Here is a 19,334-nt window from a genome sequence, read left to right as displayed (position 1 = left end):
GTATGTAGAACCATAGTAAAGACCAGTATGGACTATCAATACAGGTACTGTATGTAGAACCATAGTAAAGACCAGTATGGACTATCAATACAGATACTGTATGTAGAACCATAGTAAAGACCAGTATGGACTATCAATACAGGTACTGTATGTAGAACCATAGTAAAGACCAGTATGGACTATCAATACAGATACTGTATGTAGAACCATAGTAAAGACCAGTATGGACTATCAATACAGGTACTGTATGTAGAACCATAGTAAAGACCAGTATGGACTATCAATACAGGTACTGTATGTAGAACCATAGTAAAGACCAGTATGGACTATCAATACAGGTACTGTATGTAGAACCATAGTAAAGACCAGTATGGACTATCAATACAGGTACTGTATGTAGAACCATAGTAAAGACCAGTATGGACTATCAATACAGATACTGTATGTAGAACCATAGTAAAGACCAGTATGGACTATCAATACAGATACTGTATGTAGAACCATAGTAAAGACCAGTATGGACTATCAATACAGATACTGTATGTAGAACCATAGTAAAGACCAGTATGGACTATCAATACAGATACTGTATGTAGAACCATAGTAAAGACCAGTATGGACTATCAATACAGATACTGTATGTAGAACCATAGTAAAGACCAGTATGGACTATCAATACAGATACTGTATGTAGAACCGTAGTAAAGACCAGTATGGACTATCAATACAGGTACTGTATGTAGAACCATAGTAAAGACCAGTATGGACTATCAATACAGATACTGTATGTAGAACCATAGTAAAGACCAGTATGGACTTTCAATACAGGTACTGTATGTAGAACCATAGTAAAGACCAGTATGGACTATTAATACAGATACTGTATGTAGAACCATAGTAAAGACCAGTATGGACTATCAATACAGATACTGTATGTAGAACCATAGTAAAGACCAGTATGGACTATCAATACAAAGTGACCATTTAGAATGAGGCCCAGTTCAATGAGAGGAAGTCTTAACAGAACTGGGGGATGACAGACAGGAAGTGGGGGGGTGGAGATCTAATATATTGTTGTGCCAAACACTAAAGCATGATATTGTAATAAATCTACACCCTATTCCCTACGTAGAACACTACTTTAGACCTGGTCAGAAGCACCGTAGTGCACTACGTAGGGAATAGGGAACCATTTGGAACAGAGACAGTAATTCCCCTGAACATCTTCCTCTTCCTCATCTGGTTTCTTGAACAGCCCTTCACTCCTCCCCTCTTCCTCCCCTCCTCCCTTTTCATTCTATTCTATCAGCCACACCACTAGCTCACCTCCACACAATACATTTACAAGTTAAAGACACACCTTGGAATAAATAACAAAGGAAAACTATTACTAGATGAAGTTGAGTGTTTTTTATTATTTCCCATCACCATAAATCATATTTAATCACTGAACAGTAGCAGACCCAACTTCATCTGTTCCTGACTCTGGATAGTGGATTAAAAAGACCATCAATCTCCAATGATATTAAAGTACTATTCTGAACATTACTGATATACTGAGTGGCAAGTCAAGATATCTGCTGGTTTTATTGTTTGGTCAACAGCACCACCTGCTGGACAGGTTTAATGTTGCTGGACTGAGCAGTATGGGAGGATGAAAGATGACACATTTAGGGCCGGTTTCCTGGACATCTACATTGAACATACTGTTTAGTCCAGGACTAGGATTCATCTGTGTCTGGGAAACCAGACCATATAGTTTAGTAGAAAGTAAGTGATACCAGCTTGTAGTGGGCTGACTAGTCCTGAATTGTCCTTTAGTTCCTGGACCATTTTCCATGCAGCTCCAGGTGACAGAGAACACATCAATTAGGACCGAGCCAACAAGCTGATCAATGATAGAATTACATAGAGACAGAGAACCAACTGAGAAAACATATCAATGGTTCTGAATGACAACCAATATACATCAACACCAGACATCATGATTCATGGAAATGTACAAGATTAAAACATTGTATTGAATTTGAATTAATAACAAATCAGTTTACAGTTTAACCAGCTCAGCTATAGACTACACCAGCATGACTAGTATCTATGTGGACCCTACTACAGTTTAACCAGCTCAGCTATAGACTACACCAGCATGACTAGTATCTATGTGGACCCTACTACAGTTTAACCAGCTCAGCTATAGACTACACCAGCATGACTAGTATCTATGTGGACCCTACTACAGTTTAACCAGCTCAGCTATAGACTACACCAGCATGACTAGTATCTATGTGGACCCTACTACAGTTTAACCAGCTCAGCTATAGACTACACCAGCATGACTAGTATCTATGTGGACCCTACTACAGTTTAACCAGCTCAGCTATAGACTACACCAGCATGACTAGTATCTATGTGGACCCTACTACAGTTTAACCAGCTCAGCTATAGACTACACCAGCATGACTAGTATCTATGTGGACCCTACTACAGTTTAACCAGCTCAGCTATAGACTACACCAGCATGACTAGTATCTATGTGGACCCTACTACAGTTTAACCAGCTCAGCTATAGACTACACCAGCATGACTAGTATCTATGTGGACCCTACTACAGTTTAACCAGCTCAGCTATAGACTACACCAGCATGACTAGTATCTATGTGGACCCTACTACAGTTTAACCAGCTCAGCTATAGACTACACCAGCATGACTAGTATCTATGTGGACCCTACTACAGTTTAACCAGCTCAGCTATAGACTACACCAGCATGACTAGTATCTATGTGGACCCTACTACAGTTTAACCAGCTCAGCTATAGACTACACCAGCATGACTAGTATCTATGTGGACCCTACTACAGTTTAACCAGCTCAGCTATAGACTACACCAGCATGACTAGTATCTATGTGGACCCTACTACAGTTTAACCAGCTCAGCTATAGACTACACCAGCATGACTAGTATCTATGTGGACCCTACTACAGTTTAACCAGCTCAGCAGTACCATCGAAAATAGAATTGAAACAAAACCCAGGATAGAGGGGCTGAGTGAATGTGGTCTGGACTCTGTGGAGGAGGGTCATTGTGTCAGAGACACTGTAGAAGGACAGAGTACCTGCCTTGTGATCCAGGTACACTCCTACTCTGGAGGACTGAGGGCCTGATACTTTAGTCTCAACATTATTGTGTCTGAAACAATAACCACCTCTAGAGCACTTTAAACTGCAGGACTTGTTATTGTGTCGAAATGCATTATCTCTCTCTGTTCTGCTGATGTCTTTATATGAGACTGCTGTAATAACAACACCAGTCCTCTCCACCTCCCAGTAACAGCATCCAGACAGACCCTCTCTACACTGAACCTGACACCAGTTGGTGAATCTGTCTGGATGGACAGGATATGGTTGGACTTGGTCTGTATAGGTCACCTTTCTGTTCCCTTCAGACAGAGAGAGGTGTGTGTGTGCTGTGTTTGGGTCCAGTGTGAGCTGACAGGAATCTAGGAGAAGAGCAGAGACCAATGAGGGGAGTCAGAACAATAAGTTAAGTCAGATACTGTATCTACCCTGTCTTTGATTAGAGCACAGCAGAGATCAAATCAGAGAAATATGAGGAGTCAGATAGATACCCAGTCTTTGATTAGATCTACTATTGCTATATATTTCTAGAGGGATTGTTAGGAGTGTCAGTAAAAAGAGACTGTTAGTTACTTCACAATAAAGAGACTCACATTGTAACAACTGTTCTCTGGTCTTGGGCTCTGGAGGCAGTACAACATCCACTATATTCACTACAGACACACAAACACATTGACAGAGAGAGGGAATGTTATCATCAGACCATATTCCACATGTATATGACTAGTAGGGAACTTTCAATGGTCTAAAGTTGATGTTCTTATTGTTTTCAACACACCTGTAGTGGAGATCTTGGTCCATTCTCCTTTAAGGAAGTCTTCTAGTTTCTCTCTCAGTTCAGACACAGTCTTACTCGCATCTCCAAAGGACTGAAGAGGACGGACAACAATGCTGGGTAAGTCTGAAGATACACTGATACTGGAGAGAGACTGATACCTCTGGAGAGAGAGAGAGAGAGAGAGAGAGAGAGAGAGACAGAGAGAGTTTGAGTTTTAAATACTCTTTATTGGGTCTGGGGGCCCACCACACAATAAATACTCATACAAAACCACAGTTACACATCAATTAAAAACACAACTCCAATTCCTCCTCCACAGTAACTAAACACAACAGCCTCTGAATACCCCATATACTCAAAAACAGATCAATATTGTTGACAAGTTTATAATAGGCAAACTCAACCCTTACTCTCGCTGCCAACATTCCCTCCAGCATTCCCACCACATCCACAGACCCCTGTCCCCGAATGCTGTTCTTTTGGGTCTTCCATATCGCTAATTTTGCTGCCCCTAACACAAAATTAAGCAACACAACTACACCCTTTTGACTGAACCTGTACTTTGGCCCAAATATATACAGTTGGGAAGAGAAAACCTCTCCCAACATTGAGAACCAATCAGTGATCAGTTCAATCATCCCAACCAACCTGGGACACAGCAAAAGCAGATATGCCAGAGATTCATCCTCAGCACAGAATGGACACCCCTTCCCAACAGTAGGGTCCAGGTGTACCAGATGCATGTTGGTGGCTATAGCTCCATGTATTATCCTCCATTGGAGGTCAGCTGTCCTCTTATCAATAGGCAGTTTATATAATGATCGCCAACAGCCTTTTGGAGAAGCACCTGGACCAAGCACATCCGCCCACCTCGTCGATTTTACCCCTTCCAGGGAAGAGGCATGGGACACCTTCACACATGTTCTGTACATAGCCTTCTTTCCCACCTCCTTGAACTCCCCCAGCTCCGGGGTATCGAAGGAAAGCAGCCTCCCCGCGTCCTCCTCAAATGCCCCCATCGCAGCACTAACAATCAGTGCAGGGAACACATAATCCAGACCCTCCTTCCACCGATCAGAATTGGAAATGTCAGTCACATACTGCAGATGAAGCAATGGCAAGGAGTCGCAGACCTCATCGACGACCTTCCTCAGTAGGCGAGATGATCGGATCCCCGCTCTTTCTCTCAGCTCCTCCAATCTGCTCCTGCTCCGCATCAGATGACCCAGCTTGGTACACCCCACGCCTAATAGGCATGAACGTAGGCTAGCTGAACCCAGAACACGGGACTGGATGGCAGTGTTGTGAAAAAGAGGCTCTTCAAAAAGCCACATCCCTGGTGGCGTGCCGGTCTTACGGGACTTGACAAAGACTCTCCAAGCCTGCATAACAGACTCATAAAATGGAGTCAGGCCAGTCAAATCACCCCCCTCCAGCTTTAAGAGGAAAATATGTTTGTCTAAGCCCAAACAGCCCGCTCTCCTCATCAATATGTAGGCTGTTTCGACCCAGCTAGAACAGTCTCTGTACAACAATCTCTGGGCTGCTTGGAGCCAGAAAGCCGTGATCCTAGAGGAAATGTCCACCAGGCCTTGCCCACCCTCGTGCAGTGGCAGATACAAGGCTGCAGCTTTGATCCAGTGTTGTCCAGACCAGAAGAAATTGACAAGGGTCCTCTGAAGCTCTTGTATCAGACCCTTTGGTGGCTGTAAAATCATTAGTCTGTGCCACAGGGTAGAAGCAGCAAGATTATTAGCTACCAGGACCCGTCCCCTATAGGACAGCTGGGGCAACACCCATTTCCACCTTGACAGTCTGGCACACACTTTCTCCACTACACCCTCCCAGTTCTTTTTCTGAAAGACATCGGAGCCTAGAAAAACTCCCAAAGTCTTCATTCCATCTCTGCCCCACTGAAGCCCCCCTGGTAACCGCGGAGCGGACCCCATCTGAAGCTGACCTGCCCACAGCGCTTCACTCTTTCCCCAATTGACTCTAGCTGAGGAGGCCCCCTCATACACCTTTAAAGTGTTTGAGAGAACCTTAACATCCTCACCCCCTGTAATAAAAACGATCACGTCATCTGCATACGCAGACAGTGCTATCGTGGGACCCTTCATTACACCTGGCACAGAGAAACCAGTAAGCTTCGCTCTTAAAAAACAAAGCATTGGTTCAATCGCCAGACTATATAACTGCCCTGAAATTGGGCATCCCTGCCTGATGCCCCTTTCGACAGGGATGGGGCAACTCAAACCACCACCAACCTTCACCATACACGAGGCTCCAGCATACAGTAAATTCACCCAAGACAGAAAAACATCCCCAAACCCAAAGGCTTTCATTGTTTTAACCTGTTGGATCTCTAGGGGCGCTATTTCATTTTTGGATAAAAAACGTTCCCGTTTTAAGCGCAATATTTTGTCACGAAAAGATGCTCGACTATGCATATTCTTGACAGTTTTTGAAAGAAAACACTCTGAAGTTTCAGAATCTGCAAAGATATTGTCTGTAAGTGCCCCAGAACTCATTCTACAGGCGAAACCAAGATGATGCGTCAAGCAGGAAATGAGCAGAATCTCTGAAGCTCTGTTTTCCATTGTCTCCTTATATGGCTGTGATTGCACAAGGAATGAGCCTACACTTTCTGTCGTTCCCCCAAGGTGTTAGCAGCATTGTGACGTATTTGTAGGCATATCATTGGATGATTGACCATAAGAGACTACATTTTCCAAGTGTCCGCCTGGTGTCCTGCGTGGAATTCGGTGCGCAAACGCCAGCTGCTTGTACTTTTCCATTTGATTGAGGGGAGAAACCATGCTTCCACGAACGATATATCATTGAAGAGATATGTGAAAAACACCTTGAGGATTGATTCTAAACAACGTTTGCCATGTTTTCAGTCGATATTATGGAGTTAATTTGGAAAAAAGTTCGCGTTTTGAGGACTGAATTTTCGTTTTTTTTTTGGTAGCCAAATGTGATGTAGAAAACGGAGCTATTTCGAATTCACAAATAATCTTTTTTGGAAAAACTGAGCATCTGCTATCTAACTGAGAGTCTCCTCATTGAAAACATCCGAAGTTCTTCAAAGGTAAATGATTTTATTTGAAGGCTTTTATGTTTTTGTTGAAATCTTGCGTGCTGGATGCTAACGCTAATGCTAACGCTAAATGCTACGCTAGCTAGCCACTTTTACACAAATGATTGTTTTCCTATGGTTGAGAAGCATATTTTGAAAATCTGAGATGACAGTGTTGTTTACAAAAGGCTAAGCTTGAGAGATGGCATATTTATTTCATTTAATTTGCGATTTTCATGAATAGTTAACGTTGCGTTATCGTAGGTCTGTAAATAGAATCCCGGATCCGGGTTTGGTAGACGCAACAGGTTAAACAAGTACTGGTGGTCCACACGATCAAAAGCCTTCTCCTGATCCAACGAAAGTAAACCCACATTTACATCAGACAGTTTACAAATGTCTAAAACATCTCTTATCAGAAACAAGTTGTCAACAATAGAGCAATCAGGTACACAGTAGGACTGTATCAACAATCCCAGATACTCTTTCAACCTGTTTGAGAGACATTTAGAAACAATTTTGTATTCTGCGCACAGCAAGGCAACAGGTCTCCAATTTTTTATGAGAGCCAAATCCCCCTTTTTTGGCAACAGTGAAAGCACCGCACGTTGACATGATACAGGAAGAGAACCCTCATGAAAAGATTCACACAGCACTTCATAAAAATCCTCCCCAATAGACCCCCAAAAGTGCTTATAAAACTCAGATGGTAAACCATCGATGCCAGGGGCTCGGCCTGTTGAGAGCTGCATAACTGCTGTGGACAGCTCTTGCAGTGTAATATCAGCGTCCAATGCGACTCTCTGCTCAGGTCCCAATTGAGGAAGACCGTGTAACAACTGTTCAGTACATAAAGAGTCACAATCCTCCGCCTTATAAAGGGATGAGTAAAAATCCACGGCATGTTGACGCATTTCAATAGCATTCGTGGTCACCTTCCCATCAGGGAGACGAAGGCAGACCATCTGTTTGCGTTGAAACTTTGACTGTCCTAGGTTGGAAAAAAAAGCGCTAGGAGCATCCATATCCTTGAGGGAAGTAAAACGAGACCTAATCAAGGCACCCTTCACTCTTTCATGCAGAAACGACCTCAGTTCATGTCTCTTGTCCTGTAAGTTCATGACTAGTCCAGGGTCGTTCTGAGTGGGCAGCTTCAATTCAGTAGATTTGATGTCCTGTTCTAGGGCCTTGATAGTCTCTTTAACCTCAATTTGAGACAGAGCAGTATACTGTTGACAAAAAACTCGTATTTGGGCCTTCCCAACCTCCCACCATTGTCTCAAGGACTCAAAATTCCCTTTTATACCCCTCCATTTTTCCCAAAACAACAAAAACCTGCCACAAAACATGACATCATGTAACAATTTAACATTAAAATACCAGTAAGGCGATGACCGTCGTGGACAGGACAAGTGAATATCAACAGTAACAATATGATGATCAGAGAAACCCACAGGAGTAATGGCACACTTTCCAACCCTACTACAGTAGTGATCAGATACATACAACCTGTCTAACCTTGCTGCACTGACATGACCTTCATTAATTTTTAGCCATGTGTACTGCCTAACTTTGGCATTCCTTACTCTCCACACATCAGAAAGCTCAAACTCAGTTAATAGGCCAGACAGGCAGGTGGCTGACCGCAGGTGAGGTTCTTCAGCGGTGCGATCAACAGTAAAATCCACTGTACAGTTCCAGTCACCCCCTAAAACCATTCACCCCTCTTGGTCACACTGTCTTAAGGTTTCCTTTATTTGATCAAACATAGCAATACGCTCTGTACCCTCATTAGGAGCATAAACATTCAAAAAAACAAACATAACATCCACCTTGACCAATAAAACCCGACCCTTGACAATCTCTGTTGTAGATACCACAGTCACCCCTAAGCCTGAGGAAAACAAGATTGCCACCCCAGCACTGAAATTAGTACCATGACTGAGTACATGCTGCCCCTCCCACCACATACCCCAGTCAACCTCATGTTCCTCATCACTGTGTGTCTCCTGTAGGAAAACTACATTAAGCCTTTTCTGTTTTATTACTTCTAATACCCAAGCCCTCTTATTCCTGTCCCTTCCCCCATTAATATTGAGAGAACCTACCCTTAGCACCTCCATATAGAAAAGAGAAAAGAAAAGCAGAAGAAACCACAGAGAAACCAACGAGAAAAAAGACACCCTATGAAGCATGATTATTTTTCTTTCTTCTCTTAACCTGAACACGTTTCCCACCACCTTTTGCTGCTGCAACAGTAGTAATACATTTCCTCAAGCGAAACCGCTTCTTCTAACTCAATTGGTCTAACCCCACCGTCTTCTGTAACATCACAGCTGACCTCACAAACTTATCAACATCAAAATAATCTGCCAATTTGACAGATTTCCCAAAAGTCTGATCCAAAAACTCATTTACCTCCTCTAGATCATAAACTGAGTCCTCGCCAGCAGTTGTAATATCTAAAGAGATATCCATATCATTCTCCTGATCCTCAGCTGAGACCACAGACAACTGACTCCCCTCTACCACATCCCTTTCAACACTCCCCACTTGCACCTCATCACTCGTACCAGGCATCTCCTCCACTACCTGGGAGACTAGCCCCACCTGAACATCACTACTCATAGTGGGCATCTCCTCCACTAACTGGGAGCCTAGCTCCACATGAACCCCAGCACTCGTAGTGGGCATCTCCTCTACTACCTTGGAGCTTAGCTCCACATGAAAACCCTCCTGTACCTCATTACTCGTAGTGGGCATCTCCTCCACTACCTGGGAGCCTAGCTCCACATGAAAACCCTCTTGTACCTCATTACTCGTAGTGGGCATCCCCTCCACTACCTGGGAGCCTAGCTCTACATGAACCCCAGCACTCGTAGTGGGCATCTCCTCCACTACCTGGGAGCCTAGCTCCACATGAAAACCCTCCTGAACCTCATTACTCGTAGTGGGCATCTCCTCCACTACCTGGGAGCCTAGCTCCACATGAATCCCCTCCTTTACCCCAGCACTCATACTGGGCACCTGCTCACCAGTCTGAGGAACTGGCTCTTCAGATACATCCTTACCTTCTACAACAATACTTTTCTGTAGCATAACATTTCCCTCTAATACAAGTTGCAACCCCGTGCCCTCAACACGGATAACTTGTTCCTCAGCACCAGGTGCTTGTGGCTGCTCTGCCGCTGTCGGCCCACCTCTCCCTACATCAGTGGGCCCAGGCGTTACGATGACCACCTCTCCCTACATCAGTGGGCCCAGACGTTACGACGACCACCTCTCCCTACATCAGTGGGTCCAGGCGTTACCATGACCACCTGCGCCCCTCCCTCGGCCTTCTCCCTTTTCGGGCAAGCATGTCGCTTATGACCAACATCCCCACACTCAAAACACCGTTGACTACCCGTACTAGCATAAGCCATATACAGTCTATTGTCATACTTGACTTTAAACGATAACTCTAAAGTCTGCTCCGGTGAGTCCAAAAACATAAACACCTGTCGCCGAAATGACATTACCTGTTTCAACACCGGGTGTTTGCAACCCAACGGAACCTTAATTGAACTGGCGAACTTCCCAAAGCGCAATAACTCGCGCTCCAATAGCTCATTTGGAATAAACGGTGGTACATTTGAAATCCTTACCCTTGTTGACGGAGAAAAAAGCAGCGTAACTGGAATAAACATTCCTTTAAGAAGTACACCATGCTCAACCATCCGATCAACCAGACATTCTTCTTTAAGAAATACCACCACAGCTTTATTCATCCGGGATGCATAAGCAATATTCTCATAGCCTACCTTCTCTCCTACGGCGACCAGAAACTCCTCCACCGTGACAGTAGCTTCAGTAACACACCTAAAGCCGTGCCGAAGTGACAGGGACGGCATCCCCATTCGGGCTGCCATCCCCGCCAAAATCAGGGTAATTTCGATACGAAAAACTTAATTCTACCACAACAAAAAAAGTAAAAATAATAACCTTAATCATGCACAGAAGAAAACCAAAAAAATGCCACCAAGAAATAGCAAACCGAAAGAAAGTTGTGAATATCTAACTCTCCACAACACACGCACTCCTTCACTCAAACATTTCCCAGCATGCACCAATCACTCCCAGCATGCAGAGACAGAGAGAGAGAGAGAGAGAGAGAGACAGAGAGACTGATAACTCTGGAGAGAGAGAGAGAGAGACTGATAACTCTGGAGAGAGAGAGACATAGAGAGAGAAGAGCAGAGCAGAGGTCAGGATCAGAGCTCCTGCATTTTTTAGCATTTTCTTTAAAAAAGATAGATTAGGAGTTAGATGAACTTGGATTTTTTTTCAGGAACACATACTGGATTCTACCCTCTTCAACATAACCCCTACTTCAAATCAAAACTTAAAACCTACAACCTGATTTTGGACGGAATTACGGAATCACCTCGAAAGTTCACAACAACCAAGGATTTATTACCCTATACAGCAAATTCTCTGGAAAACAACAGAAACCTGAAAACACCATCCAACCTGGAACTGAGTGAGTAATGTTTAGTCTGAAACGATATTTTATTTCCAAAAGCCAAGAAGAAAAATACACAACATTACTTTATAAGGACTGAATTCTAACATAATTCTACCAAGCTTGATACAGCTTCAACTAGCACTGACGTGTCAAGTGAGAGTTGTCAAAGCCCATTAGTCCAACAATGGCAGGAGAGTCACACAGTCTACCCCAACCAAATGGAGAGGCCTTAGAAGCTCCCTCCCGCTGTTCAGAGGTAATTAAAATACAGTACCCTTTGCATGTAAAGAATGATAAGGCAAGAAAAGACCACAAGAAGAAGCTCCTTATGGAAAAATCAAGAAACACTTTTTGCTGACTATTACAAAAATGGGAACATCAGCAACCTTATCTTCCACACAAACCATCCCCTGGCATGGCACAGTGCCATATTAGCACACTACCCCTTTGTTAAGAGAGGGGGGGTTAACGAGGGGTGGAAACTCAGAATACTTGAAGTAATATAAATATCTATAAATCCGGGACAGTAATGGTACAGAATAACCACAAACAGTTGCAGCTGGACTTTCACCTAATCAAAGAATTAGCCCAGCAGGAGAAGCTCTCCCTTGATAAAGATACCCCCACACCGAGCGGGTCAGACCAGACCTCTTCATTATGTAACCCCACAGACGAGCAACCCCCAGCGGAGAGTCAACCTCCCAGCACAGATTACCACTCCCTCATTGAAATGAAGGACAAATTCACCCAGCTGGAGGTAAGGCAGGTGGAGCTGGAACAGCAGGTGATTACACTTCAGTCAGCACAGACCCAGACAACAGTCCAGCACAACAACAGCCCCTTAACCAGACCCGGAGAGCTGGAGGTGGACAGAGACATATCTGCACTTTTGGAGCAGAACAGAGCACTAGAGGAGAGTATCAGACTGCTGGTGGAGGAGAGGTTGAGGGGGATGGAGGAGAAGTTGAGGGGGACGGCATGTGACAGAGAACAACCCACTAGAGAGGTGGCCACCCCCACAGAGAAGCCAGCAGAACAGCCCACCTCAGCACCCAACAAAAGTCTCGACACCACAGCAGAACAGTCCACACCAGACCCTGACCATAGAGTCGACACCACAGCAGAACAGTCCACACCAGACCCTGACCATAGAGTCGACACCACAGCAGAACAATCCACACCAGACCCTGACCATAGAGTCGACATCACAGCAGAACAGACAAATGAAGAACCCCAAGCCCAGAGGCTCTCACCCCCTCTGAGCACCCCCCTGTCAGCCACCCTGATAGCCCTTTGGACAACCCCCCCACACCCACTGAGGACAAACACAAGACACAGATTGTACTACTTATGGACTCAAATGGGAAATATATAGAAGAAAAAAAACTTTTTCCCAAACACAGTGTGTCTAAACTCTGGTGTCCAAACACCCAGGGCGCCCTAGACCTTCTGTCTGAGGACCAACTAGGCTCACCCAGCCACATAATAATACACACAGGCACAAACGACCTGAGAGCACAGCAGGAAAGAGTGGCCACAGCACTGAAGGGAGTGATTGAAAAGACTTCTTCTACTTTCCCCAACGCACAAGTGGTTATCTCCACCCTGCTACCACGAAAATACTTCCACCCTGCCACAATACAGCGGGTAAATGCAAGTATTTCCCGTGACTGTGCCTCAAAACCAAACATTTTCCTGGCCCACCACTCCACCCTGGACTTGAACAGCCTCTATGACCAGGTCCACCTCTACAAGGCAGCAGTGCCCACCTTTGCCCGAACTCTAAAGGACATCGCTCTCAAACGTATCCCCAACACTTCACACAGGAGCAACAGATCAATAGACACCCCATCCAGACCAGCGAGACACCCTCCCAGATCTGCAGGACCCCCCCCTGGACCTACACATAGAGGACCCACGCCAAGAGGAATTACATCCAGACCACAGTACACCCAGACACATCCACACCCCCACCCCAACCAATCAACACCCCCCCCACGTCAACCATGCCCACACCCCATTTAGGCCCCCTCAGATCAGACCTATGCCACTCCTGCCCACCCCATGCACCCCACCCCCGCAAAGAGGGCCTCAACATGGAAGCCACACATACGCCCAGGTAGTGAGCGGGCAAACAGTCCCAACCCCCACTCTCACACTCGCCCAAGCCAATGGGATGTACCAGATGCTCAGCAGGCTCTGCTCACACTTACTGGCCTGAGGCCAAACCACGACCAACAACATTGGACACTCTATGGAACAAAAAGCCTTCACTATATTATCCTGGAATATCCAAGGCCTGAGGTCATCTGCCTTTGGCCTAAAGAGCAGAAACCCGGACTTCACCAAAGAAATCGGTAATACAGACATTGTCATCCTGCAAGAAACCTGGTATAGAGGAGACGGACCCACTGGTTGCCCTCTAGGTTACAGAGAGCTGGTAGTCCCATCCACCAAACTACCAGGTGTGAAACAGGGAAGGGACTCAGGGGGTATGCTAATTTGGTATAGAGCAGACCTAACTCACTCCATTAAATTAATCAAAACAGGAACATTTTACATTTGGCTAGAAATTTAAAAGGAAATTATCCTAACAGAGAAAAATGTCCTCCTGTGTGCTACCTATATCCCCCCACTAGAATCCCCATATTTTAATGAAGACAGCTTCTCCATCCTGGAGGGGGAAATCAATCATTTCCAGGCCCAGGGACATGTACTAGTCTGTGGCGACCTAAATGCCAGAACCGGACAAGAACCTGACACCCTCAGCACACTGGGGGACAAACACCTGCCTGGAGGTGACAGCATTCCCTCCCACATATGCCCCCCTAGGCACAACTATGACAACATAACCAACAAAAACGGGTCACAACTCCTGCAGCTCTGTCGCACGCTGGGTATGTACATAGTCAACGGTAGGCTTCGAGGGGACTCCTATGGTAGGTACACCTATAGCTCATCTCTTGGCAGTAGTACTGTAGACTACTTTATCACTGACCTCAACCCAGAGTCTCTCAGAGCGTTCACAGTCAGCCCACTGACACCCCTGTCAGACCACAGCAAAATCACAGTCTACTTAAACAGAGCAATAATCAATCATGAGGCATCAAAGCCAAAGGAACTGATTAACATTAAGAAATGCTATAGATGGAAGGAATGCAGTTTGGAAACCTACCAAAAAACAATTAGGCAACAACAAATTCAATCCCTTTTAGACAATTTCCTGGGTAAAACGTTCCGCTGTAATAGTGAAGGTGTAAACTTGGCAGTAGAAAATCTCAACAGTATATTTGACCTCTCAGCTTCCCTATCAAATCTAAAAATCTCAAATAGAAAACCGAAGAAAATTAACAATAATGACAAATGGTTTGATGAAGAATGCAAAAATCTAAGAAAGAAATTGAGAAACCTGTCCAACCAAAAACATAGAGACCCGGAAAACCTGAGTCTACGCCTTCACTATGGTGAATCACTAAAACAATACAGAAATACACTACGGAAAAAGAAGGAACAGCATGTCAGAAATCAGCTCAATGCAATTGAAGAATCCATAGACTCTAACCACTTCTGGGAAAATTGGAAAACACTAAACAAACAACAACAAGAAGAATTATCTATCCAAAATGGAGATGTATGGGTAAACCACTTCCCCAATCTTTTTGGCTCTATAACAAAGAATAAAGAGCAAAAACATATACATGATCAAATACAGATCTTAGAATCATCTATTTAAGACTACCAGAACCCACTGGATTCTCCAATTACATTGAATGAGTTACAGGACAAAATAAAAACCCTCCAACCCAAAAAGGCCTGTGGTGTTGATGGTATCCTCAATGAAATGATCAAATATACAGAAAAACAAATTCCAATTGGCTATACTAAAAGTCTTTAACATCATACTTAGTTCTGGAATCTTCCCCAATATTTGGAACCAAGGACTGATCACCCCAATCCACAAAAGTGGAGACAAATTTGACCCCAATAACTACCATGGAATATGCGTCAACAGTAACCTTGGGAAAATCCTCTGCATTATTATTAACAGCAGACTCGTACATTTCCTCAATGAAAACAATGTACTGAGCAAATGTCAAATTGGCTTTTTACCAAATTACCGTACAACAGACCATGTATTCACCCTGCACACCCTAATTGACAACCAAACAAACCAAAACAAAGGCAAAGTCTTCTCATGCTTTGTTGATTTCAAAAAAGCCTTCGACTCAATCTGGCATGAGGGTCTGCTATACAAACTGATGGAAAGTGGTGTTGGGGGTAAAACATACGACATTATAAAATCCATGTACACAAACAACAAGTGTGCGGTTAAAATTGGCAAAAAACACACATTTCTTCACACAGGGTCGTGGGGTTAGACAGGGATGCAGCTTAAGCCCCACCCTCTTCAACATATATATCAACGAATTGGCGCGGGCACTTGAAAAGTCTGCAGCACCCGGCCTCCCCCTGCTAGAATCCGAAGTCAAATGTCTGCTGTTTGCCGATGATCTGGTGCTTCTGTCACCAACCAAGGAGTGCCTACAGCAGCACCTAGATCTTATGCACAGATTCTGTCAGACCTGGGCCCTGACAGTAAATCTCAGTAAGACCAAAATAATGGTGTTCCAAAAAAGGTCCAGTCACCAGGACCACAAATACACATTTTATATAGACACTGTTGCCCTAGAGCACACAAAAAACTATACATACCTTGGCCTAAACATCAGCGCCACAGGTAACTTCCACAAAGCTGTGAACGATCTGAGAGACAAGGCAAGAAGGGCATTCTATGCCATCAAAAGAAACATACATTTCAACATACCAATTAGGATTTGGCTAAAAATACTTGAATCAGTCATAGAGCCCAGTGAGGTCTGGGGTCCGCTCACCAACCGAGACTTCACAAAATGGGACAAACACCAAATTGAGACTCTGCACGCAGAATTCTGCAAAAATATCCTCCGTGTACAACGTAGAACACCAAATAATGCATGCACAGCAGAATTAGGCCGATACCCACTAATATCAAAATCCAGAAAAGAGCCGTTAAATTCTACAACCACCTAAAAGGAAGTGATTCACAAACCTTCCATAACAAAGACATCACCTACAGAGAGATGAACCTGGAGAAGAGTCCCCTAAGCAAGCTGGTCCTGGGGCTCTGTTCACAAACACAAACACACCCTACAGAGCCCCAGGACAACAGCACAATTAGACCCAACCAAATCATGAGAAAACAAAAAGATAATTACTTGACACATTGGAAAGAATTAACAAAAAAACAGAGCAAACTAGAATGCTATTTGGCCCTAAACAGAGAGTACACAGCGGCAGAATACCTGACCACTGTGACTGACCCAAAATTAAGGAAAGCTTTGACTATGTACAGACTCAGTGAGCATAGCCTTGCTATTGAGAAAGGCCGCCGTAGGCAGACATGGCTCTCAAGAGAAGACAGGCTATGTGCTCACTGCCCACACAATGAGGTGGAAACTGAGCTGCACTTCCTAACCTCCTGCCCAATGTATGACCATATTAGAGAGACATATTTCCCTCAGATTAGACAGATCCACAAAGAATTTGAAAACAAATCCAATTTTGAAAAACTCCCATATCTACTGGGTGAAATTCCACAGTGTGCCATCACAGCAGCAAGATTTGTGACCTGTTGCCACGAGAAAAGGGCAACCAGTGAAGAACAAACACCATTGTAAATACAACCCATATTTATGCTTATTTATTTTATCTTGTGTCCTTTAACCATTTGTACATTGTTAAAACACTGTATATATAATATGACATTTGTAATGTCTTTATTGTTTTGAAACTTCTCTCTTCCTCCATTCTTCTAACCCCTCCCTCCTTCTAACCCCACCCCTCTGGCAGAACCAGGAAGTCCCTCCCCCTCCCACAAACTCTCTTCTGAGGAAACTAAACTGATCTGAGTCTCTCTGTCGTCTGTCTGTGTGAGAGTGAACTACCGTCCAAATGGCTCAACAGGGAGTTCTGCTGGACCAGGACCAGTTCTGTTGTTCTGTCTGTCTGGATCTACTGAAGGAGCCGGTCACTATTCCCTGTGGACACAGTTACTGTAGGAGCTGTATTGAGGGCTGCTGGGATCAGGATGATCTGAAAGGGGTCTATAGCTGTCCTCAATGCAGACACACCTTCACTACAAGACCTATGCTGATGAAAAATAACATGTTGGCTGAGCTGGTGGAGAAACTGAGGAAGACAGGACTCCAGGCTGCTCCCCCTCCTGCTCTGTGCTATGCTGGACCTGGAGATGTGGTGTGTGATGTCTGCACTGGGACCAGAAAGCAGAAAGCCCTCATGTCCTGTCTGGCATGTCTGGCCTCTTACTGTGAGACTCACCTCCAATCTCACTATGCATCTCCTGCTTTGAAGAAGCACAAGCTGGTCAAGGCCACGACACAACTACAGGAGAAGATCTGCTCTCATCATGACAAACTGCTGGAGGTTTACTGTCGTACCGATCAGCAGTGTATCTGTCTGCTGTGTACAATGGATGAACATAAAGGCCATGATACAGTGTCAGCTGCAGCAGAGAGGACTGAGAAACAGGTAAGACCAGAACAACTTGTTGGTGACTGTCTGATAAACAAAGAATTAAAGATACAGTAGGAACTAAATCTGTTTGAATATGAGATCATTATATTATATACAATATGAATAGGATCCACAAATATGAACACAGACCTTGAGTATATTGAGTTTGTTACAAATGTATCACCATTTTCTAAAGTCAAACACTGTTATCATTCTGAATGGCCTTTTATGAGTCCAAAGTTCAGTCTCAACCCCTTGATACACGTAGGCCTACCATAAAAACTATAATCATTCACATAGCAACATAATATAATATTGTAAAGGGACTTCCTCAGGATTGTAGACCTTCCTCTCTATGGGTCCTATGTCACATTACTATACTATTGATCTACTGGACTAATAAAGCTTGATAGCTCATTGAAGAGTGATTCTCCACAGAGGCAGCTGGGGATGAGTCAGCAGAAGGTCCAGCAGAGATTCCAGGAGAGAGAGAAGGAGCTGAAGGAGCTCCAACAGGCTGTGGAGTCTTTCAAGGTGAGTATTGTTGACCAGAGGAGACACACCATTTCACTTCTCTCCTCCAGTCAGAGAGAGAGAGAGAGGGGCCCCTATCCAATCCCACTGACCACACTGTTGGGAACAGGCTGTCTGGACCCCTTTCAGAGAATAGACTGGTTCATGTAACTGACTGGGCTGCCTCATCACATAACCATGAGTAACCATGACGACCCATATCCCTATACATTAACATGGAGCTGTCTCTCACTCTCAATTGAATTCAATTCATAGGGCTTTATTGGCATGGAAATATATGTTTACATTGCTAAAGCAAGTGAAATAGACAATAAACAAAAGTGAAATAAACAATCAGAAATTAACAGTAAACATTACACTTGGAAGTGATTTGGGGGATGGGGGAGGGTCTATTAGAAGTTAGTAGGACTCTTTTATTTTCTCAGAAGTTCTGAGTTAGGTAGGAGGATTTAGAGTGGTGTAAACCGTGATTGAACACACTCCAGCACAGTAGGTGGCGCCATGCACCTTTAACGTTGGTTTGAGGACCACCATTATATCATAGAAGAAGAAGTTGGTCTGTGAGGGTTTTGTTGTTCAACTTCCTGCTACTCATGCCAGGAATATAGTATATGCATATGATTAGTATGTGTGGATAGAAAACACTCTGAAGTTTCTAAAACTGGTTCAATCATGTCTGTGACTGTAACAGAACTTATGTAGCAGGCAAAACCCCAAGGAAAAA

The 19,334-nt window shown here is 44.1% G+C and overlaps 1 protein-coding gene and 1 long non-coding RNA gene across 2 annotated transcripts; one reads left to right on the top strand and one right to left on the bottom strand.

Moving 5' to 3' along the window:
- Positions 1–9,939: 9,939 nt before the first annotated feature.
- On the bottom strand, positions 9,940–11,012 carry LOC149983678 (uncharacterized). The gene is made up of 2 exons (XR_016495033.1): positions 10,317–11,012; positions 9,940–10,236 (listed from the first exon to the last, which is right to left on the bottom strand). It is a non-coding gene; the product is annotated as an uncharacterized LOC149983678 (long non-coding RNA).
- Positions 11,013–17,438: 6,426 nt separating this feature from the next.
- LOC149983677 (E3 ubiquitin-protein ligase TRIM47-like) lies at positions 17,439–18,883 on the top strand. Its single transcript, XM_090230920.1, has 2 exons — positions 17,439–18,091; positions 18,515–18,883. The coding sequence occupies exons 1-2, from the start codon at positions 17,495–17,497 to the stop codon at positions 18,758–18,760; spliced, it is 843 nt and encodes a 280-aa protein (XP_090087046.1). The 5' UTR covers positions 17,439–17,494; the 3' UTR covers positions 18,761–18,883.
- Positions 18,884–19,334: the final 451 nt, after the last annotated feature.

This window comes from Oncorhynchus mykiss, chromosome 4, assembly GCF_057628025.1.
Source record: "Oncorhynchus mykiss isolate SJ-2025 chromosome 4, ASM5762802v1, whole genome shotgun sequence".
Classification (NCBI taxonomy): domain Eukaryota; kingdom Metazoa; phylum Chordata; class Actinopteri; order Salmoniformes; family Salmonidae; genus Oncorhynchus; species Oncorhynchus mykiss.
Note: the sequence above shows the minus strand (reverse complement) of the source record. Positions and strands in the feature narration are given on the sequence as shown.